Source organism: Orussus abietinus, unplaced genomic scaffold (genome assembly GCF_000612105.2).
Source record: "Orussus abietinus isolate OABI.00-Male unplaced genomic scaffold, Oabi_2.0 scaffold16, whole genome shotgun sequence".
NCBI lineage: Eukaryota > Metazoa > Arthropoda > Insecta > Hymenoptera > Orussidae > Orussus > Orussus abietinus.
Window position 1 is genome coordinate 1,600,503 of NW_019394714.1, and position 22,077 is coordinate 1,622,579.

At 45.4% G+C, this 22,077-nt stretch overlaps 6 protein-coding genes across 6 annotated transcripts; 4 read left to right on the top strand and 2 right to left on the bottom strand.

The window, feature by feature from the left end:
* The first annotated feature begins 2,370 nt into the window (after window positions 1-2,370).
* LOC105697001 lies at window positions 2,371-3,890 on the top strand. The gene is made up of 5 exons (XM_012419923.2): window positions 2,371-2,512; window positions 2,599-2,691; window positions 2,761-3,027; window positions 3,109-3,267; window positions 3,402-3,890. Exons 1-5 carry the CDS (start codon window positions 2,437-2,439, stop codon window positions 3,548-3,550), a joined length of 744 nt encoding a protein of 247 aa, XP_012275346.1. The 5' UTR covers window positions 2,371-2,436; the 3' UTR covers window positions 3,551-3,890.
* On the bottom strand, window positions 3,790-6,167 carry LOC105697002 (protein takeout). Its single transcript, XM_012419925.2, has 5 exons — window positions 5,988-6,167; window positions 5,741-5,874; window positions 5,466-5,638; window positions 4,825-5,033; window positions 3,790-4,723 (listed from the first exon to the last, which is right to left on the bottom strand). The coding sequence occupies exons 1-5, from the start codon at window positions 6,058-6,060 to the stop codon at window positions 4,572-4,574; spliced, it is 741 nt and encodes a 246-aa protein (XP_012275348.1). The 5' UTR covers window positions 6,061-6,167; the 3' UTR covers window positions 3,790-4,571.
* Window positions 6,168-9,162: 2,995 nt separating this feature from the next.
* LOC105696741 lies at window positions 9,163-10,728 on the top strand. Its single transcript, XM_012419440.2, has 4 exons — window positions 9,163-9,166; window positions 9,333-9,595; window positions 9,774-9,885; window positions 10,045-10,728. The coding sequence occupies exons 1-4, from the start codon at window positions 9,163-9,165 to the stop codon at window positions 10,350-10,352; spliced, it is 687 nt and encodes a 228-aa protein (XP_012274863.1). The 3' UTR covers window positions 10,353-10,728.
* Window positions 10,729-11,547: 819 nt separating this feature from the next.
* On the top strand, window positions 11,548-13,637 carry LOC105696742 (protein takeout). The gene is made up of 4 exons (XM_012419441.1): window positions 11,548-11,725; window positions 12,176-12,463; window positions 13,093-13,242; window positions 13,483-13,637. The coding sequence occupies exons 1-4, from the start codon at window positions 11,548-11,550 to the stop codon at window positions 13,635-13,637; spliced, it is 771 nt and encodes a 256-aa protein (XP_012274864.1).
* A 3,366-nt stretch (window positions 13,638-17,003) lies between these two features.
* LOC105696954 (circadian clock-controlled protein) lies at window positions 17,004-19,366 on the top strand. The gene is made up of 3 exons (XM_012419841.2): window positions 17,004-17,212; window positions 17,911-18,142; window positions 18,547-19,366. Exons 1-3 carry the CDS (start codon window positions 17,149-17,151, stop codon window positions 18,986-18,988), a joined length of 738 nt encoding a protein of 245 aa, XP_012275264.1. The 5' UTR covers window positions 17,004-17,148; the 3' UTR covers window positions 18,989-19,366.
* A 216-nt stretch (window positions 19,367-19,582) lies between these two features.
* On the bottom strand, window positions 19,583-21,430 carry LOC105696955. Its single transcript, XM_012419842.2, has 3 exons — window positions 21,252-21,430; window positions 20,426-20,788; window positions 19,583-20,301 (listed from the first exon to the last, which is right to left on the bottom strand). The coding sequence occupies exons 1-3, from the start codon at window positions 21,307-21,309 to the stop codon at window positions 19,994-19,996; spliced, it is 729 nt and encodes a 242-aa protein (XP_012275265.1). The 5' UTR covers window positions 21,310-21,430; the 3' UTR covers window positions 19,583-19,993.
* Window positions 21,431-22,077: the final 647 nt, after the last annotated feature.

Sequence of the window (22,077 nt, forward strand, 5' to 3'; positions counted from 1 at the left end):
CGAAATTTTCGATTTGTAACAGGAACATAGAATAACCGAGGAGGTGGCATGGAATTCTCCCGGGCAAAAATTTCAGAGACCGAAATTTTCGATTTGTAACAGGAACATAGAATAACCGAGGAGGTGGCATGGAATTCTCCCGGGCAAAAATTTCCGAGACCGAAATTTTCGATTTGTAACAGGAACATAGAATAACCGAGGAGGTGGCACGGAAATCTCCCGGGCAAAAATTGTCGGGATTGAAATTTCCGACTTCTAACAGGATCATAGGACAACCGAGGAGGTGGCACGGAGTTCCTCCTGGGTGATTTTCAAGGATCAGGAATATGTGATTAGAGGGTTTGCTAGACATGTTCGTCTAATTAAACATTTCCATTGTTATTATTCAATAACTTGCTTTATTTCACTAATTGTTTTACAGTTTATTATGTAACATATCGTTTAAAAGTAGAAATAATCGCATATAATCCTCACGATAATAGTTAGATCATGATCTGAGCCTTGACATTTCTCGTTCTCGGAACGGGAGAGCAGCATAATTATTTTTTACTGTCGCATCTACCAGGCGATAGTCGCCTTGATCTCAAAACATTGCAAAGCAAGATGGTCGCCATTTTCTCGATTTGTCTGCAGACTTTGAAGGCGCTAGCTTAGAAATCCACGTTTAAACAATTGCATTAATCTCTACATTACCACTTTAGATACCTTGATTCGCCTCCTGAAAAAAATTCTGTCAACCATCCAAATCGATTGCCAGCAGATGCATCATCAAGGCGACTTTGCACTTGGTTTTACAAATCCCGTTCGACTGAATCTAATTTCTATCTTCCTTTCCTTTAGACTCTAAAGTTGTCTAAATTCCAGGTTTATGGACGCAAACAAGCAAAAACGGTAAATTAGCAGTGATAGGTAATTTGTAGATGCCACGAAAAGGTAAAATACAAGTTATTTGCAGTTGCGTGACAGAGCGAGTCATTTGGAGGGCATTGCATAAGGCACGACTTCATGAAGACTCCTTTTTGAAGAGCAAACCAAACTTGCAGCGGACATACATCCGCGTATCGGTGACATTAAACCCCGCATGCGTTATCACCCGTATCCATCCATTACTGAAAAACGCGCTGCAGATAAATATGAGTACCATGGCATGCAAGGTAATGGACCTTTATAGGTGTTTAATGATTTGCATCGGCAATAAACCTGCCCAAGGTATGCGGTTACTTTTGTTCCCGGCCACAGACAGACTCGGATGATCGTAATCGCGCGATTTGCAGTCATCCTGGAAGACACGCACAATTCGTCACGTACAATAGATTCTGCATGTACCCGTTTAAGACTCGACATTTCATTGTAGCAACGTCAATAAATGCTTGCAAAAGTAAATTTAAAGAATATGGGGGAAGACGTTACGTCGGTGTTAAACCTTTCATAATTTTTCGCGCACCTTGAAGAAGACCTTGAAGAGACGGAGAATTCTCGCCTTTTGCGTCGTTGACTTCGGTTTATGGTTTGCTCTCGTGAGCCGATTCGAGCCACCCACGTAAACGCGTTTATGCGGTCATTACTCTGACACGGTATCGCAAGTAATCCGGTAAAGAGCCAAGCGAGGAAACGATCGGCGATTGACAATCGCCATTCACCGAATGGAGGAGGTGGACCGTTCCTTCTTGAGGAGACCTACATAGTTTCCACGTCGAGTAGCCCGACGCAAAGTGCGTTTTTCCTACGCCTTAGTCCCGATTTCTCTTGTGCCTTATCACAAGTAAACGATAAGTGCGGAATGGCACCATCGACGAGGGACGTTCGACTTTTCCGTCACGCAGCGTCGCCTCGTACCGCGGAAACTTGTTTTCAGCGTGGCGAGGAGACTCAAGGGCGTCCACATCGGGTGCTTAATGCAATCCTCATTACATAAAGAGGTATGTCGCGTTCGAGTGCGGGGAAGTCTCCATCTTCTTGCCACTTGCACGTGCCCGGTGACATACGGCATTGTACGTGTAGCCGACAACGGCATATCGGGTTACAAGGTCACGGAAATCCAGCTCGATCGCGGCCGACGCGGTCCGCCATCTTGGATCTCTTCGGAGACTTCGATGCCGAGTTGAACGATCTTTTTTGTCTTAACGGCCCCGATGTTGAGTCCAGTCGTTAGTTTGGCCCGGAAATATGGATTTGTTGTCGTGGATGGCGTGGCGGGGAGTACGTTGCGTGTTTTGAGGTGCATCTCAAAGTGCATCTCAAAGTGCATCGGTGCGACGCCCCTCCTCGGCGTCGCATTTGGTCTGCCCACCCTATCGGCGCACGGCTCGCCTCTCACGTGTTGCGCTCTAATGACATGCAATTTTGCAACGCAGCTTCGAGCAGTCCTTGGCTCGGCCAGGGTATATAAAGCGAAGGCTTAATTGGTCGCCGCTTACAGGATTTTTACCCGGCGAGATGACTCCTTCGATCTGCGCGATTTTCTGCGTCGTCCTGGCGACGCACCTCGTCCTCGCCGAAGAAGTCGCTCTACGTACGTCAATTCCTGCAAGCTCTCGAAAAAGTGACCGACGTTCTCTTCCAATCAGTGGTAATAATTCAATTTCTCGATCTGTGCAGCCAGCTCCGTCAAAACCTGCAAGAAGGACTCCGAGGATTATTCCTCCTGCCTCAGGTTAGCTCTGCAGGAATCCTGGCCGACCTTCAGCAATGGTGAGTGGATCTTCGAATCTAGAGGGATTTTACCGTTTAATTTTATTTTATGTTCGTTTCTTTCCTCAGGTATTCCGGAGTTCGACCTGCCCAGGCTGGACCCCTACGACATCGATTTTCAGGAGTCGGTCTACGAAAATGGGGAAGTCAGAGGGAAAGTGACCGTCAGGGACGTCAAGACCTATGGTTTGTCCAAAATCCGATTCCTTTCTGTCAGGCCACACCATGAAGAGGGACGCTTCAGGCTGGAAATTGACATGGAAATTCCCAAATCGTTTATCGAGGGAGACTACAAAGCCACCGGCGCTTTGGGGACCTTCGTAATGGGGGGAAAAGGTGAGGTGCAGACAACGCTATTGTTTTACTTTTTGTCATTTGTCATTGAGAAATTTTTATTCAAATTAATCCGTCTCGCAGGTTACTTCAACATCAGTATGGAAGGTGTGAGAGCCACTTGGGACCTTGACGGAAGGGTTGAGAACGACAGGTGGATCGTGGAACATTTTACCTTGCTCCCGGAGGTCAGGAAAATGAATATCTTCTTCACCGACCTCTTCAATGGAAACCAAGAACTCAGTAAGTGAATCTGCAGGGTCTTTTTTATGTACCCTACCGTTCACACAATTTTAAATAATGCACCCTGACTGCACAGAATTTTTTAGCAGTGGTCTGGAAGAGATATCGGAAAATAAAATCTTTCTTTTTTGTAGACAAAGCTGCAATGACGTTTGTCAACGAGTACTGGCCATTGTTGTACCACGGAATGCTGCCGACGGTCTCTAAATCCTGGGACGAGTTCCTGACGAATTTGGCGAACAAGGTCTTCTCGAAAATCTCGTTCTCGAAGACCTTCCCCTGAGGCCCGGTAGAAGATGCGCAAGAGATACCTGAAGACGCGACGAGCGAGAAGAAAAAAAAGAATCGGAGAAATCGTCGCGAGAAGTGCGGAAAATCGCGGAAAAAATCTCGACGCGTTCCTGAAGAGGGCGAAGAAGAGGGAAGCTCGTCGCAGAATTATTTTTGCAGTGCCGTGCAAAATGTCATTAACGTCGAGCTTTGACTTCGATCCGAGATTTCCTGGCGAATGCTTGTGGCCAGTTTCCGGTCGGTAGGGAAATTCGGGACCGGAAGTCCGCGGAATCGCGAATTACAAAGAGCAATTCCGGTCCCACCGAGAGGAATAAAAATACTTGAATAATTTTTTTAACAAGAATTTGTTCGCCTACCATTTTTTTTTTACGGCCGAGGTTTTCGTAGACCTCAATTTCCAGCTCCACCGGAAAAATACCGGCACAGTTACGCGGGAGCAGGAATAGAATGCGTCGAAAAGAAGGGACTAACTGCTGCTCCACTCTCTACATTACATTACACTCTCTAGATTATGTAATCTTGTTCGGCCGGACCGAAAAAAAAAAAACGTCGGGATTGCGAAGTGCACGAAACGTGTTCGCCAGATTTCAAAGGAGATTCGTTCCATTTCGGGCCATTTAGTAAAGGCACTCGGGAGCTCGAAGTCAGTTAATGATTCCGTAAAATGAGTCACCGAAAATTTGATATACCGTGGAAAATTCCACATTTGGCATGAAATCGTCTTTCATGTTTTCGACTGACGTTTAGTGCTAGCAAACTGCAAGAAGGTTCCATTCTCTGGGGTGAAATAATTTTCTAAACTTCCAACTAACATTTAATACTCGTAACGAGGCTCTACCTAACCTTAGGGTAAATCTACAGAGGGTGCACCACTGAAACGAAGAGTGCGTCGCCATTTTTGATTTTCTTCCGAGACCGTCTTGCCAGGGGCGCATTAAAATCCGAATTTTAGGACGCAGTCGAGGAACTATCTACTCTTAAACCCGATTTTTGATAGAAGGAAGTTTTCTTCAAGGCAAGAGGATCATTTCCACGGGGACGTGAAGAAGAAGCTGATTGACGATGCTGGTGAAGAGCGCCGAGAGCTTTTTCTTCAATTGCGGTTGCATCGCCTTCAGGACTTCTTGTCCGTGTTCCCGCAGGAAGAGGTTAATAGCCTCCGCTGGAAATTCACTCGTTAGAACTTAATTTCATCCACCCAGAATTTACAAAAGAAATCAGGAAATATTAAAATAAATTCTCTCTTCTTGGAGATCGACCTACTGAGGATTCGGTTGTTCCTGAAGATCTTGTGGACGCGCATGTTAACGTCCTTGACACTCAGCTCGACGTCGAGTTCTTCAACGTGAAGATACGTTTTTCCGTTCCTCGAGCTCGTCGAAATGGATCCTTGGACCAAAACTTTGGCGTCCCCAAAGCGAGCTTGGAAAGTGCCATTCCCACTCGCAGGCAGAATTATCAGAACCCCGGAGCTGGAAATTGCACGAGAAAAAAAAAGGTAAATGTATCAAAAAATACAACCTGAAGAATGCCACAAAATGACTAATACCGTGAGGCATCATTAATTGCAAAGTCGGAGTCGCGCTCGATCGAGCCGCATTTTTTTTAACGCGAATTTTGTCCTTCAAAACACCGGCTAATTATCGATTATTATACACATTAAGAAATACGCGTAAAGTGGTCGTTGACTCTACGGTTTTTGATTCCTAGGAAGGATCGGTCCACATCGTTGAGTGGAAAGTAGTAATTCCACTCTTCATACCACATCCACCTGCGAGTCTTTTCTTGGTATATAAACGCGTCTTGTAATACATACAAAACCGCTCAAATGTTTTGGGACAGACCTATCGCTACTGAAAATAAAGTATAAAAATTATTTTAAGGATACTCGGCATAATAATTACCTAGAGTAATGTGCTTCCAGGTCGAGGCGGGGCATTCGGACGATGGCCTCGAAGGGTGATCCCAGTTTGATGTCCTCCACCGTGTAATTGCTGGCACCTCTGACAAAGAGCTCTTGAAGTTGAATTTTGTAGCCATTCGTGCCTCCCGTCAACGTTAGAGTGAGCTCGCCCATCTGTGCAAATAATCGATGCACCGTTTAAAATGCAGGGGTAATTTCGACAAATTTTTTTTGGACGAGCGGACCGAATTTTTTAAACGAAAGGACGAAACTCACTCGAAATGGCTCGACAGGGGGTAACTCGATTTCCGGAATTCCATCCTTCAGGTAAGGTCGCAGGTGGTGGAGGGCATTTAAGATGCACTTCTTCAGCTCTGGGTCGCGTTTGGAGCACTGTTTCACATATGGAGCTGCAAGGAAAAATCATGTTTCACGTGTTATCACCATCGCACCATTTTTCGATAAGTGTTATCATATCGCATCGCATTGTACCTGCATCACCTGCAGTTAAAGGATTACTCACGAGTGGACTCGGCACGAGTAAATGCAGCGCAGAAGAGGAGAAGAAAGCCGGAAGAGAGTTCGGCGAGCAGCATCTCGACTCGATAAACTTTTCGAGGGTTTGGATCGGGGAAAATGTCCTGAAAACTGGAAAATCCCGGAAATAGGATGGCCGAGTCTTCCGAAACGTGAACACGAGCTGTCGAATGCACCACTGCACCTCGAGGATCCGAGCTCGCGGGGGACCTGCAGAAAAATCAAGGGGCAGATGCAGTTGCACCGGACACTTTCACCTGCGAGGAAAAGACCCGGGCCCCTGCCGAGGAGACAGTGTACCGAAGTGCCGACATTGCACACATTCGAGCCGATGCACTTGCACTCTCCGTTGTAGCGAGCCAAGTCAGAAGAACTAATCCCAGACGACTCAAGTAATTAGCCCGGATGAATCAAGTAATTAGAAGTTACCGGGAAATTTTCAAAGCCGAGGAGGGTCATTTTATTTATTCCCGAAGGAATTTGCGGCCGCACTCCGGAAAGTGCAGTGACCGGGAAAAGTAATTTCGGACGACTCAAAGTAATTATAAATTATCGGGAAATTTCCAAAACCGAGGTTAGTCATTTTATTTATTCGCGAGGGAATATTAGGTCGTCTTATCTAACGTCAGCCATGACGAATAGAGGAGGCCAATGAAGAGGCACGTTTATGGAAATCGCCGAATGAGAGATCGAAGGTGGAATAACCGGCTCGCGTAAGACTTCCTGGACCCTCGGGCTTAAAAACAGAAAAATGAGTAAATCGAAAAATCGGGGAATAAAAAAAAAGACATCGGTCATCTTGACTGTGATAAATGCTAAAAAAAATCCGTAGATCCGAATATTGCCTAGAACACTCCGAGAGATATTTAATAATTTTTATGAATATTATTAAACTACGTCAATTAATTAATTTTAGAATTTTATTATAACCGTGAAAAATCCAGGTCTAGGGTCCGCGGCAAAAAATCTCCCATTAAAGAACATCTCTTCGCTATGGAAAAGTCAAGTCCAAGAGAAAGTCCTCGTAAGGACCTCCCATAAAAATTCTGTATAAACCATTTCTTCCGAACAAGGAAAACGTTAAGACCGAGAGCAAAGTCCTTCTCGCGAGGATCCTCTATAAAGATCCGACGAAGGTCTACCGTGGGAAAAATGGAGGGAGGACCTTTGTACCTCCTTGCCGGATCTCGCCCTGGGGTATACGGAAAAGGAACAAATCGGGTTCGGGATAAAAGAGCGAATCGGCGATCAGGCCCCACCTCGAAGTGGAAGTTCGAAGGGGAATCTCGGGGGATATTCCGTGGCGCCAGGCGGAAGAGGAGATCGGTTTCGAAATAGGCAAAAATAGGGGGAGAGGCCGAAACTCCCGGCGAGGATTTTCACGAAATTGTCTTACGTCACCGAATATCAAGGAATAAACGGAGCCGCCGCTCGACTCTCGGATGCATTGCCGAGAGTGAAAGCGCGCGAACGGCACACGAGTCCGCGACCCTCCTGAATAGTTCCACTCGTTTCGTTATTATCGTTTCTTCCAGTTCCTTCGCGCGTCTTCTGGAGCCGTCGGAGGTTCCACGAAGAACCTTCCGAAGTGTCATGGCGATTTTCGCCGGCATAAATCGAGCCAAAGTCGCCGTTTTCGTCCTCCTCTTCGCGGCGTCGGCGCTCGCGGAATTCGGCAAGTACACCCAGGCCTCCGACAGAGGGTGCTTTTTTGGAGGGTGAAGGAAAAAAGTAGTGACTAATACGTGATTTTTCGCAGTATGGATAATTAGTGTGAGAATAGGAGAGTTGTCCAGAAAAATTGATTTCTTGAGGCGAGGCTTCCGACGTGCTTGACAATTATTTTTTTTTGATTATACGGTTCGGTGGGTAAAAAAATCACGTTGCTTAGGGAAAAGTTGCGAACGGATTTGGCAATATTTGTTGATACTCTTTGCACGTGGTTGCAAGGCTCCTTTTTCCACGGTCCCTTTCCCTCGTCGGTTGGACGGCGATCGGTCGTAAAAAACGTTTTAGTGCTACAGAAATCGTGTCAAGAACAATGGTTCTTAAATAACGGAGAAATCTCCATTTTCCGTGCACGTTGTTAGCTCAAAGTGAAGAATTAACTTCATTTCCGGATCCCTGTCGCCGAATTGGGTCACCGAGCTTATCTATTTTCCTCCAATTTTCGTGGCCTCCTATTTCCGACCTTCTCCTCGATAATCGAGAAATTCTCAGGTGGCGATCGTCGTTATCGGCTCCGGTTTACGTCATTAATAATAACCCTTGAGGGAAGCAAATTACACGCTTATTCATCGCGAAAGTACACAGACGTCTTTCGACCCGGTTCCACCTGGACAAACACCTTTTGGAATGTCGAGTAATCGAGTAAACGAGTACACGAGTAAATAAGGATCTCCTTTAAGTGTATACGCGTTCTAAATTCCGAGAAACGGGTTCAATTCGATTGAATTGTCCTTTTGGGGAAGAACGGCGTCAGCGTTCTCCAAAATGGCGGACGGCGTCCTCGAAGCTACCGCCAAAAAATGCAAAAAAAATTTTACAGACAAAAAATAACACCGCGCTATTATGAATTCATATTGAACGATAGAGATATAGATTTTCTGAAAAGAATTTTGTTAAACGCAACACTGACTTTCTCGTTTAGTAATACTCGAATTCCGTAAATGTCTGTCGACATTTCTTGGTGGGATCGATTCGTTTAATTTCTCTTTCGAAATTGGCGGTCGAGAGAGAGGATCCTAAACATGACGTCCTCTTCTCCGATAGACGCCTCTTCGAGAATCTCATCTTCCTAGCGATGAGCAAATCGCGAGATGAAATCCGCGTTTACACCCGCTCGTTAAACTCGTTAAACTCTGGTTGGCGAGAGAACGCATTTATTCGAAGAAGAAACCGCGAGTAACACTTTCACCGACGCAGCCGAATATCTCGCTCCCGTCTCGAGGGAACGGCTTGTCGAGATGAAGGAAAGTCTTCGAGCCACATCGAAGGATGTCTAGATAAATCCTCGATTTTTTTCCAATGCCCAGAAAAACAGCCAAAGAATCGAAATCTTCCTGGATCCTCTTAAGGACTTTCCTTGAAGCGAGATTAATTCTCTTGGTGGCGTATCGTTATGATTCGTATTTGTACTTTCATTTCTGTTTTTACATCGTATGGGTAAACAAGACATGCGGTCCTTATTTCTTTGGTGACAGATCTTGATTTTCGCTCATGGTAAAATTTTTCCAACAGATTGTAAAAATTAAGAAGATAATTATTTTTAGTATCAGGGCACGGGTATCTATTTTCTATTCGTATTAATATTTAAATTGATATTTTTTAGAGGACCATTTCAAGAATTGCCATCCCGACGTGTCCGGCTTCGATGCTTGCGTTCGCGAAGGTCTGAACAGCATTCGTCCTTATTTCAAGACTGGATTGCCGAAATATGGAGTCGCACCGTTCGATCCCTTTTTCGCCAAAGAGATTTCGGTTAGACGTGGACTTTTAGGAGTAGGATTCGTCCTGACGCTTAGAAATGTCACCGAGAGTGGATGGTCGTCCAGCAAGGTTACTCGGTTTATCAGTGACCTGCCAAATTACACGGTAAGTAAAAATCCCATTACCAGGATAAGAAAATATTGATAAGGCGATGTCGAGAATTTCCTTTCTCCAAGGCGCGACACATCTCATCGAAGGGACAGCTCATTATCGTCATCACTGCCAGAATTAAAAAGGCGAATTAATTTATATTCTGGTATTGATAATAAATTTGTATTTGCAGGTGCGATATACTCAGAGTTTCCCTGAAAAATCCCTCGCCGGCCAATACGAGTTCATGGGGACAGCTTTGGGCACGAATATGAATAATAGAGGGAAATTCACCTTAATCCTTTGTAAGTCTTCGACAGATATTAATCACAAATTAATTTTTTTTCCGGACCCTGCATATCATAAGTCGTCACATGAAATTCGTAAAATATTAATATACATTTGGTATGTTTGAATTGTAGGAGATTTGCGATTATTTTGAATAAAGTCGATTTTTTACCTAGACGACCTGGAGCAGACGACGACCATAACCAAGAGGCCGAACTCGAAGGTGAAGGTGCAAGTCGACGTACACTCGATGAGGGATTTGTCTCTTCATATTTCGAATTTGCTGCACGGTCGGGAGTTCCTGGAGCGTATCCTGGACAGGATCATCAACGGAGCCTGGCAACCGGGTTTTATGGTGACCAGACCTCTTATCAACGAGCTGGTATCAACGGCTTTTACGGAAATTTTCGGCAAAGCCTTTGAAAAATTCCCCTTCGAGGAAATCATCAAGCCACGACGCGTCTCCAACTCGACGTCAGCCTGAAAACGAAAAATGTTTATTTAATTTCCGATCCATATTAATATCCATACTCAAAGCTGCGCGTAATTAGTTTACCTCTCGTAATCAGTTTGGAAAAATTCCGCTAGTGTAAATAATTCCAATTTGCGCACCGATCCTGTACAGTGGACAGAACTCGCATCAACGATCTCAGGAAGAATCCTGAAGGAAATATCGAAGGGAAACAAGAGTTTCGCCTGGCATTGTAAATAATTTATCAATAATCCTCGTCACGCCACGAGAGTAGACCCGTGTTCAATTATTGTTTTTAATCGACGTTAACGTTTAATGACGTCTGGATTTTTCTCAGATTAGTTGAATGTCTTTTTTATAAGTAATAAAATTACTGCGTACATTCGTTTTTATTGCGTACCGGTCTTTGTTAATCGAGGGCGAGTTCCAAGCCGGGATGGATTTTTGTTGCAAGGGTAAGAAGAAGGAAGAAGTCGGTAGCCTTGAGATCTCAACGAGGTTGGAGGTCCTCGACCTCGGGTTCTTCTCCTCAGAAGATCGAGACCCAAGATCGACCGGATGTAAATTTTCAACGAAGGGTCCCTGATTTTCGATTTTCCAAGCCATCCAGAAACGGGACTTAAAAGTGGTTTGGAGGATTACCCAATTCCTGAAGACCGTTCGTCGACCCCGGAGAGGTTGGGACGAGTTTTCCAAGTGGTCAAGATCAAGATCACGAGAGTCGATATCGGGTGAAATCCTCGGATCTCGACATGGAGAAGACGGGTAGAGATGCGTGAAGCGTTTCTACATAAACAAGGCGAAGATCAATGTCGATTAAGAGAATGCGATCATCACGCTCCGCAGTCATTAATAATAGTAGATAAAAAGCACCCAAGAGGTCGAGGTCGGATAAAGTCATCGGAAGCTGGTCGTGTCGAAAATGTCGGTCCGAAATCCCTCGATAACTCGAAGACGGGTAAAGTCATCGACGAATGATTTTCACCTCGGGACTACACTTGGAGCGTCACGGCACGACTATCGCTCCTGGTCTCTCTCTCGAAGAAAGTTCTTCGGATGGGCCCCACTCCGGCAAGGCCTAACGGGAGGCAATGTCAAGGTGGCGTATAAGTCCAGAGGGATCACCGGGAACCGGTCATTCCCGCGCGGGAGCGAGTTCGATCGGTGGAGGCGCAACCATCGCGAAGGTCGGACCAAGTCCTCCATCATGGAGACGAAGAAGAGCGCCCTGTTGGTCCTGCTGTGCGCGTCGTCGCTCTTCGAGGTCCAAGCCCTGGGCAAATATCGAGGTCTGGAGTTCATCGAGCCCTGCTCCAGGTTGGATCCTAACCTGGAGGCCTGCCTGGCGAGGTCGGCCAACGTCCTGACGGAGCACTTCCGCCATGGTAAGGCCCCTGCACCTTGAAGAGCCGTTTCTGGGTTTCTGAGACCTGGGATAAATGAACAAAAGGGAAGAAGGGTATCGAGGGTAATTATTCGCATCCGAGCTTCAGGGAAAATTGCGTGGAATTATTTAAATTCAAGGAGAGGAGGAGGAGGTGTTGAGTTTTTTAGATCCTTGTCCAGGTTCGTATGGGGATTTTTACGAGGTGGCGGAGGTCCCCGTTATTTCTCCAGCTCCGAAAATGGGAGGTAGTGGAATTCCCGCGGTGAACGAACTCTTGGGCACCTCGTGGCACCTTCCATCGGGAAACGGTGTTAGAGTGCGAAAAACCAGGTTATAACGGTCTGCTCGAATGGTCACCCAGTGTCCTAGATTCGAGGCTTCCACCTCGAAGACCATTTCCGGCGAGTCTAGTTCTGGTAGTTATAGCGCGACCTCGAACCACTTTCAGGACTGCCCCAGCTGGGATTTTCGGAGGTGGAGCCGATAATCATCGATGACGTGCACATCGCCCTCGGGGAAGGGCCCGATGGCTACAGGGCGCTCTTCAAGAACGTCGCCGCCAGGGGAGTTTCCGCTCTCCGGATAACCGGCCTCAGAACGAGGATCGCGGACGACGAGGTCCAACTCCAATTGGCTCTCAGCATCCCGAAGATCAGGGCTGCCGCCAGGTACCAGTCCAGTGGAAGACTCATCCTGGTCCAGGCCAGTGGTCATGGCGATTACTGGGGAGAGTATGGTCAGTATCTCCAACTTTCGACCAGTCTGTCCCCTGTGTGCTCCAGAATTTTTCACTATGGATTTTTCCATGCTATTCTGGGTCAAAATGAAGTCGAAAAGTCCTGTACGATTTTTTTCCTACGGTGGATGGTTTGCCTGGAATAATTTATTAAAAAATAAATTTCTTTTATCGCGTTTGCTTCAGAAAAAAAAATTTAATGAGGTGGTCAAACAAAAGGCTGTTCTCTTCCGGGTTCACCCAGGATACAACTTTCACCTAGGTGGATGCAAATTGAAATTTAACGACACTTTCGTTGACGAAGCACGTACGGTTTTCTCTGGAAGCACCGTTGAGCAGACTAGATGTTTTACTTCCTCGTCGTTGAGGCAAACGCGAAGTCTACTTTCAGGCGTTCTTCGGGTAATTTTCTCCCTGCAATTAAAATTCGTTAGGGAGGGGGTCATTTTTCGAGGAACAATTTTCACGTTAAATTGTAATTTTTCGAGAGGTCAAGATTTACTCTCTTAATAATTCTGTGAATAATTTCAGTCAACTTCCCTCGTTTCTCCGGGCTCGGAGGAGTTCACTGACCATGTCATGGCATTATTTTGCCTGCATGTAAATTGTCATTAAATGTCCATTTGTAGAGGGAGTCAAGGCCAAGGTCTTCATCAGGGCCAAGCCGTTTTTGGTACAAGGTCGGCCATACTTGAGGTTGCAGCAACTCAAAATGGACTTCAGTGTGCAGAACATCCGAATGGGCGTCGAAAATGTCCACGATGGGAATACTATTCTACGTAAGGACACTTCCGGATAGATACTTTTTCAACCCATTATCCTTGGGGGAATTATGGAATAATCCTTGATGTCGAATTCGTAGAAAATGTCACTTCAGAGATATTTATATTTCCGTGAATTATTTCCTTTAACGTGCATCCTATTTCTCGTATACTTTGGAGTTCTCCAAGATGGCGATGGTACACTTTCCTGGTGATTCGCATCTATTTGTTACAAATAATTCAATACTCGATTTTCAGAGGCCGCGTTGAATCTCTTCATCAACAGCAATAGTCAAGAGTTGCTGAAGGAAATGAAACCAGACCTGAGGAGGAAACTCGTCCAGGTGATGACGGCGTTCGTGGAGAAGATTTTCGCCCAAATCCCATACGACGCCTGGATCTCCGACCCATGATAAAGAATTAGAGATTAATTCCTTGGATCTTTCATTGGAGAAAAAAAATGAAAATTCCCGGACACTCGAGGAAGTGAGCGGACAGTTTGAGGAAGAAAAATCGTTCTAAGGAAGGAAGTAAAACGATTTCGTCGCTCGATTTAGAAAGGAAGGTCGAATGTCGGCCATTTTGTTTGCGGGCCTGAAGAGTTGTAAAAAACGATGATCAAAGGTGTGCATAAATCTCAAAAGAGTCAAAGCTTGGATAAAAATCTTCGGTTCTCCGAGAGGAAATGGACGCCATCTTAGAATTACAATTTCGTTAATTAAGCCTACCTTGTATTATTTAATTATTTTATACGATATTTAAGGGTTGTCACTGAAAAATGTCTCTGTAGATAAATACTGAATTTCGGACGCTTGTGAAAATTCCTCCTTCATGAAATTCACTGTTATCGTTCATCATTATTCGGATTAATTTATCCTCTGAGACTGAATTTTCTAGCGATAATTAATTCACAACCAAATTTTACGAGGTGCTATTTTCACGTCAGCAGGTCATTTCGTGAAATGACGAAAAATCAAATCGAAAAATCAAATCGCGAGGGTAACTCGGTCGATTTTATCGGCGTCTAGATACTAACGATAAATAATAAAAAAAAATGTAATTTTGATATAGCAGTCCATCGTTGCTCGAAATTAAATTTCTAAAGGCAGGGCAATTCGCCGGCACTTATTTCTCATGAGAATAAGTTCGCTGATGAATGATAGCGAAGTCACTTAGAGCAATGTCGGCGTAATGAGAAATCCACCCGGCAATTTCTGACTTTAATTCAGTGTTGCCGACAGGACTCTCATTTGTGTAACTAGTCCGTAATACGCGAATATTATGCAAGGATTACGACATATGGCCAAATGCCGGAACGACTCGTTTGACCGACAATGATCCGGAGTTCTTCGGAGCCCGATAATCTGATTAATCACAGCGAATTGTTCATTCGGAGACGGACGAAAGCGCAATTCCTGTGATTTAGAGAAGCTCGTTGGTTCGATGGCACACGCGAAAAATCCTCTCGAAAAGGTTAATCGAGCCACCTTGGAGGCTGATAAGGTCGAGAGGAACGGGTTGTTCGGCAAAACGCGAAAAATGACGTGAGAGGGTACCGGCTAACTCGTTCTTGGAAACTTTCCTTCACCTTTTGTGTCCAGCAAAGGGGAGAAAAAGACGCGAGAAAGGAATTCCACTAGGATTACCGAAAATATCGGGAGGTTAGAAGATGAAAAGGGAAAAATTGTGGGGACCAGAAAATTCGAGAGGAAAATGAAGAGTACTAGACAAAATGGGCTACGAAGAAAAATAAACATGCCGTGCTAGTTTAAATTTGTGATTTTAGTTTAACTAGTGTATGTAATTGGGGTAGAATTGAATATTTGTGAAAAGGGCGCAAATGAAAGATGGCGGCCGAAGAGAGCCTCGGCTTCGCCAAACAAGCCATCAGTTACGCAAACGTTAACGATCGGTTCTGAAATTCCAAAGTCGAGTTCCTCAAGAACGTAATATTTGCGAATTAGTGGTGGCCAGTCATTTGCCCTGATTGACGTGGATTATTTTATTACAAGGCGTCGTTGTAACGAGCCTGCTTTTAACTCTCATGCCACACTCTTCGATATTCTCGCTACGGACATCCACTGATTGGAAACATTGTGCGTTCCTTTACGATGGCAATAATCGATTTTTATTATCCTAGGTTCTTTTAGAATATTGTTATCGTCATAGTAAAGCTTCGCTAAAAACCTTTTCCACAAGGCGTGCGATAATCATGAGCGAATTGCGCATTTATGACCATTCTACTGGAAAATGGCGCGTTTTCGCTTTTTTTTTATAACGGAATATATGTGCAGGATATTTCACAGCTTACAGTTTGTACTTTGGAACGAGTGTGTCAATCCTGGCGATTTTTCCTCATTTTCATCCTGAGGCGGTCGCGCTAAATCCAGCTCGATATAATTCGACTCGGTATCGATATCGGGGCCCGAATCGATTGGAACTTGACAGGACGGATTTTTAAAAATAGAATGCAATATAAGGAATCCTTTTTAATTGCTCAAGTAAGCAATCGATCCCAATTCAAATATTTTTCAAGTACGGGAAGAAAAAGAGAAAGAAACATGACGGCCGCCCACGCATCGACATCTCCCGAAATTCCTTCCGGTCGGCATTTTTATTTGGAGCGATAAAATAGAATCTCATGCTAACGTAATTAATAAAATCGGAAGATATTGGAAAACTGAGCCAGGTGAGTAATACGGTTAGCACGAATTCTAATAAAAAGGAGAGATTGTCCGTAAGTGACATTTTCGCTGACACGATGACGACGGATTAACTCGGCGGTATTGTATGGTATTATTTGACATTTTCCTAAACATAGGAATAAAGACAAATTACTTAGTGGAACGAAATCGAGGCGCATGCAACCAATTACGACACACGGGCAATAATGCCAATGGGCTCGGAAAACCGTGGTTTCATTTCCTGCAAATGGCGCCACAATTATCCCTAGGCGTTTAAAAAAGACCTCGTCACCTGCCGGCGCCAAAGTCGTCCTGGAGAAATTTTTCTCGACTTTTATTGGAAAGGAAAAATGAACCATTCCAAAATGACGCGAGGCGACGTCTAATACTATTTTCTCTCAGGGCATGCAGAACGTGGGACCAACCCCATGATATCAAATTCGTCTTTCCGCGGCTGAAAAATTATTTCTATAGATTCCATGAAAGGTGTTATTTATCGTGTAAAAATTAAAATTGAAAATTTAGAAGAAGCAATATTTTTGACTGGTCGTATCAGAAGAAAGCGTCGGGTGTCTTGACGAAGAGAGAAATTTCTTGTACACATTTTGTGTATTTTCGTAGGCGATTCGTGACCGGTATCAAAATGGAGTCACGGCGTGGGTACCAACTCAGGGGTAAAAATTACGACGTCATACGCAGCCATTGGCCCGATTTCTCAAAGAAGTTGCGACGCCGAAGAGCTTTGGCGTGGAAAAACAGGAAGGCCCGGTCTATCTGAAATTCTGGCGGCGTCTCTCGCGGATTTTCTTGGAATTGGACGCAAATCCTGAAATCCCGCTCCAGGCGGACGTGTCACTCGAGGGCCTCGCGAGAGTCATTCGCGAAGGCCAAAGTCAACCGAACTTAAGTTCGCCATTTGCGGGTGGAGGGAGACTCGCGACACAAGTTCGTCGAGTGTTCGCCTATTCAACGTGGTGGAGTGTGTGGGCTCACGAGCGTGTGCACGCATTCGATCATTCACGTCCACATTGGACGACAATGGTTTCGCCGGACACCCAGGAGAGGGGACCGCTATAAGGCCTTCACGCGGCCATCATTTTATCCATTTGCAACGGGACCATCCGGAACTATTTATTCGCCAGAAGGAAATCCTGCCAGGAGTCAAATCCCGAGAGACGCAGGAGTCTCTTTTGCGAAGAAGTCTTTTGACATTGTCCAAATTCGACTTTTCGGCGCGACGATGTCTCTCTCGACCTCCGCGTTTCTCCTCGTGGTCGTAAGTGCCGCCCTCGCCATCGACGTCCGTAAGTTTCTTATTTAATGAAAGAAATGTAAAGTTCCTTGTAAAGACATTAGTACACGGGGTAGATCGAGAGTTTCTATGACTCTTATCGGTGAAATTGTCAGTACCGGTCTCCTGGGGAGAATCTTCAATTCTTCCGTAGATTTTTATTCGGAGAGCTCGATGCAAGGAGTGAAGTGTTCGGGGACTTCGATGCTTGCACAGGAAGGGGCGATTCTCTCGGTTTTGTGAGTCGAATATTTGGAGACATTGACGTCCGCAAGGGGTAGTACTATTAAATCGGATTTAAAAAAATGTACATTAAGCAAAACGACAAGTGACAATCGACCGTACAAACAGTCCAGTCGTCCGAAACTAGTTTTTCGTACGTTAACAATCTCCAGACGGTAGATTCATTTTTTTTTATACATAAAATTTGCAAATTATGCAATTCTCGCGATCCGAGCAAACATACGCACGTCTTCCATTGACTTCGAAATACTCAAAGCCGCGACGAACCTTGAAGTGGACCTTGAAGAGGATCCTTTCTATCGATTAACCCAATATCGTCATTCATCCTAATTCCCTGTCATTCTCATTAAATGCGACGCCTGCGGATCGAGTCGGGCATGCACAAAGCCAATCGCGAACTTCCTGTCATGGGTTATCTCAGTGATTACGTAAATCCTGTGATCGTAAAATGGCTCGTTATGTGTCCAGCTGACTTCATCCACGTCTGCAAGAGGAGCGACCCTAACATAGAGGCTTGCATAACCGAAAGCGTGGAGAAGCTGAGGCCGTACCTGAAAACCGGGGTGCCCGAGTACAACATCCCCTCCTTGGAACCTCTTTTGCTGAACGAGCTCGTTGCCAGCGAGGGGTCCGGGCTCAGGATAACCGCGAAAAACGTCCACGCTTATGGGGCCAGTGACTTCATCGTAAGGAGACTGAAGTAAGTCGGAGGACTCTGAAGAAAATAAAGAAAATGTTCCCCAGGTTCTCCAGAACCGCGGGGTATTATTGATAATCGAAAGCCATTTCCGACCACCGGGCATGTCCTTCCATGAATTCACAATGGCCTAATGGTCGAGTGACTTCGGTGGGCTCTAACTTGTCGTTTGTATGCCGAAGACGACGCTGAGCGTCGGCGCGTGTGGCCATGACACGTAGAGTCGCTCACGAAAGAAGGATATCTGCGATGGCGATGGGGATCAAAACAATAGTTGGCCTTACTCGAAGAGCCGCGTTTTAATTTTTCGAGGCGATCGAGAACCCATCTTTTATCGAAAAATGCTCACCCTAATTTTTTAAATCTTTTTTATCGATCCCTTTATTTTTATTTTTTTCTCTCTCTAGGATCGACCTGGACCACCTGCGATTCGCCGTGGACGTGGATCTTCCTCATCTCTACATCGACGGCCAATACTCCATTGATGGACGCGTCCTTTTGCTCCCCATTCGTGGTTCCGGCCCCCTGTATGGAAATTTCTCAGCCGCCACAGGAGCCGTCAAGCTCAAGGGTGAACTTCGTAAGGACAAAGAAGGCCTGGATCACCTACATTTTGAGGAATTCCGCATGAAGATCTCCATCGGGAAGGGCTCGTTGAGGCTGGAAAACCTCTTCGGCGGCGAGCGCGCCCTCGGCGACGTCGTCAACGGCGCCATCAATAGTAACTTCGACTCCTTCATCAAGGAACTTCAACCACTCATTGAACACGCCCTTTCCGAGGCTTTCGTCGAGATCAGCAACCGCATCGTCAACCCTTTCACCTACGAGCAGCTCTTCCCGGAGCATTAATTCTTCTGTTGGTTCCACCACCGCCGCCATCTTGGATCTCGGCGTCCTCGACGCTCGAGTTCCTCCGGCGTCTCGTTTCTCGTTAATATAATCGAGACAAAGCCGCCGAAAAATGGCGAATCAAGGGTGAAGAGCAAGATGTACCAAAAAGTAGTCAACGACTTTCGCAGAAGAGATCGAGCGAGATGCCGGTGGGACCTCTCTAGTGGATAATTTATAATTTATAATTTTAGTTTTTAATCACGATATATATAGAATTGTCGATGAAGTACTAATTTTGACTCGTCGAGTCGAGGTATATCCTTTTTTCTATATACATCCTCTCGACTGCTGATCATTTTCCCTTGGGAAATAAAGAATTCCGATTTCTTAAAAAATCTCGTGGAATGTTCCCTTTTACTCATATTATGTTTTTTCGTTTATCAAAAGTCCGTTACTTTATCTATGCCATGAGTGGAAGTTATTTTTATCTAACTGTTTAACTAACGGTCATACCACGTCTTTACACCGGTCCTCGTCCAATAATCGTTTTTTTTATTATTAATTTGATAATGAATCATGAAATTGGTCCCTCGACGAGGATCGTAAAAAACGTCTGATAACAACTGAGTATTTATTTTCCAACAACGTAACTAGGACTGCGCTTGCAGCGATCCAGCGGTGCAACAATTCCCTATTAATTGCTATACAAAATGAATACACTTATTATTCATGATTTCCTATTCAAGGTTTGGTTTCGACGAAGATCATAAAACGGATCCCTCAAAAATCGAAGCGCCATTCTAGGAGAAGGAGAAGGTTTTGATTTTGCACGTAGAGGAAGTGCGAAGGTCGAATTTCTGGGAGCACCAGACAGGTCGGTTGGTTCCAGGATCTTGAAGATGCCTCGAAGAGCGTTCAGGACAACCTCGAGCTCACAGGGGCAATTCTATCTCGACTGGATCCCGAAGACCAGGAACCAGAGGCCGGAAGTGATCATCGATAGGTGATCGATCGATCGCAGCTCTACTCCCGGTCGGGGAAGAGCTCGTCGAAGGTGAACTTCTTGCAGATCATGTTGGCCACCTGGAGGACCCGCTCGGAGATGGCCTTCTCCAGGTTGGGATTGATGGTCTTCAGCACTTCCTGTCGATTTGTAGACATGACAGTGTTGATACTCTCTGCCAAGGTCTTGTCGGTACCAGGTGGAGGCGTGAAGACGGACTTGAAGTCCTTCACGTTCAACTTCAGGCTCATGGTGGGGAAGTAGACGTACTGCTTCCCTTTGTGGTCCACCAGCTCGTAGTTGAGAGTTACCTTGATGTCCACACCCTCTGAAACCGTGCCACGTAATTAAAAAAATGTTACAAAATTGATACGTCATGACCGAAAAATATTTTCAATAAAGTTATTATAAAAATTTTTTTTCTTTCGATAGGGCTAGGGAAAAAGCCATACCGACGTTGATCTTGATGGGTCCTTTTCCGACGAAGTTGACGAGGATCTTGGCATGAACGTCGTAGATGGCGTCCAGTTTAATGGAGTCGAAATCCGCCGTCAGGTCGATTTGCTTCTTCTCCAGGTCGACATGGACGGTCTTCAGATTGAAGCTTGTCAGACCGCGGAGCTCAACAGGCTCTGCGACGGCCTTGAATTCGTTCGTGTCCGAGAAGATGACTTTATCGACCACGAGGGGCTCCGCCGAGGGCACATCCAGTTCTGGGATGCCTTCTTTAAGTTTATCCCGAAGAGCGTTCACGCTGTCGATCACGCATTGGTCCAGATTGGGATTCCGGCGACCGCAGACCTTGATATACGAGGCTGAAACCATGAAGAGTCCCTCCTTGAATTTTTTTTAAACGCCCCAACTACGTAGAAACTCGTCGAAGGACATCGTTTACGCGCAACGTCTAGCAACGAGAGACCGAAAGATCTGGTATAACTAATTATTCATATAGGAAGTGTTTCGCGACTGGAATCATGAATATTCATTGGCAAAAACTCGACAATTGATTATTTGTCTCGGTCGACCTTTAGATTGGTATAATTTTCATTATCACATGTCGGAGACATCAATGCCTCGGGGAGGATGAATTCTCCTTGGGAAGATGCACTTGGACCCGTTTCGATTTGTTGAGGATTTTCAAATTTACAGAAATTTCAGATTGAGTAGGAATTTCGGCGTGACCTTTTCTACTTTTCTTAATTTGTTACGCTTCCTCGGCGAGGATGCGACACCACAAAGAGGAACCAAGATGGCGGCCGAGATGGGATCGAGACTTACGAACTTCGGCGAAGACCACCGTGGTCGCGAGGACCAAAGCCACAGGAATGGACAGCATCTCGGGGCGTTCGTAAAGAACCAACCAGCGACCTGCCGTGGCTCGAGGAAGACCTCGAAGAAGAGAAGCGGACTTCGTCGGAGGATGCGCTGCAGCCGGATGCAGCAGCACTGCAGCGCGCTCGACGACGTCGGGCTTATATAGACACCGTCTAGATGACGACCTTAGAATTAATCCGATTGATTCGTAAGTTCAGGGTCGTTCTGTAACATGAATCCCCTCCGGCGAGTCTTTTTCTTCTTCCTCGAGATAGTCGCGAACTACTCGTCACCGTGCGTCGATTCGCGGAAGTGCCGCCATCTTATTTTTTCCTCCACCTCCCTCTGTGTATTGTCGCGCCGATAAGTTCATCTCGGATTTTGCGACGTGTGAACGCTTCATAATTAATTGATAATTCGGACCTGGCGGACGTGAGAAGACAATGGAGAACGAAGGTCGAGGCGAATCTTCGCGAGATGATTCAACATGGCGTCTTCTATCATGTAAATCGCGTTTGTCAAAAAGCAACCCCTCGTACATTTACGAATCGTATATTTACAAATATTATTAACGATGCGTATTATTTTGTTCCCTGGTGGCACGAATTTTCCAAGATGGCGGGGCATTAATCGGCGTCGTGTCATTACTCCAAAGTGCAGGAAATGGAAATTTCTGACCTTATTGCACGTTGCAGGAAGCGAGACGATAACGGGCAGTAATTCTGTCGAGGCGTCATTACTCTTGTAACTAGCCGATTATTTTTTTCCGAATTCTCGTTCCTGCAGAAAC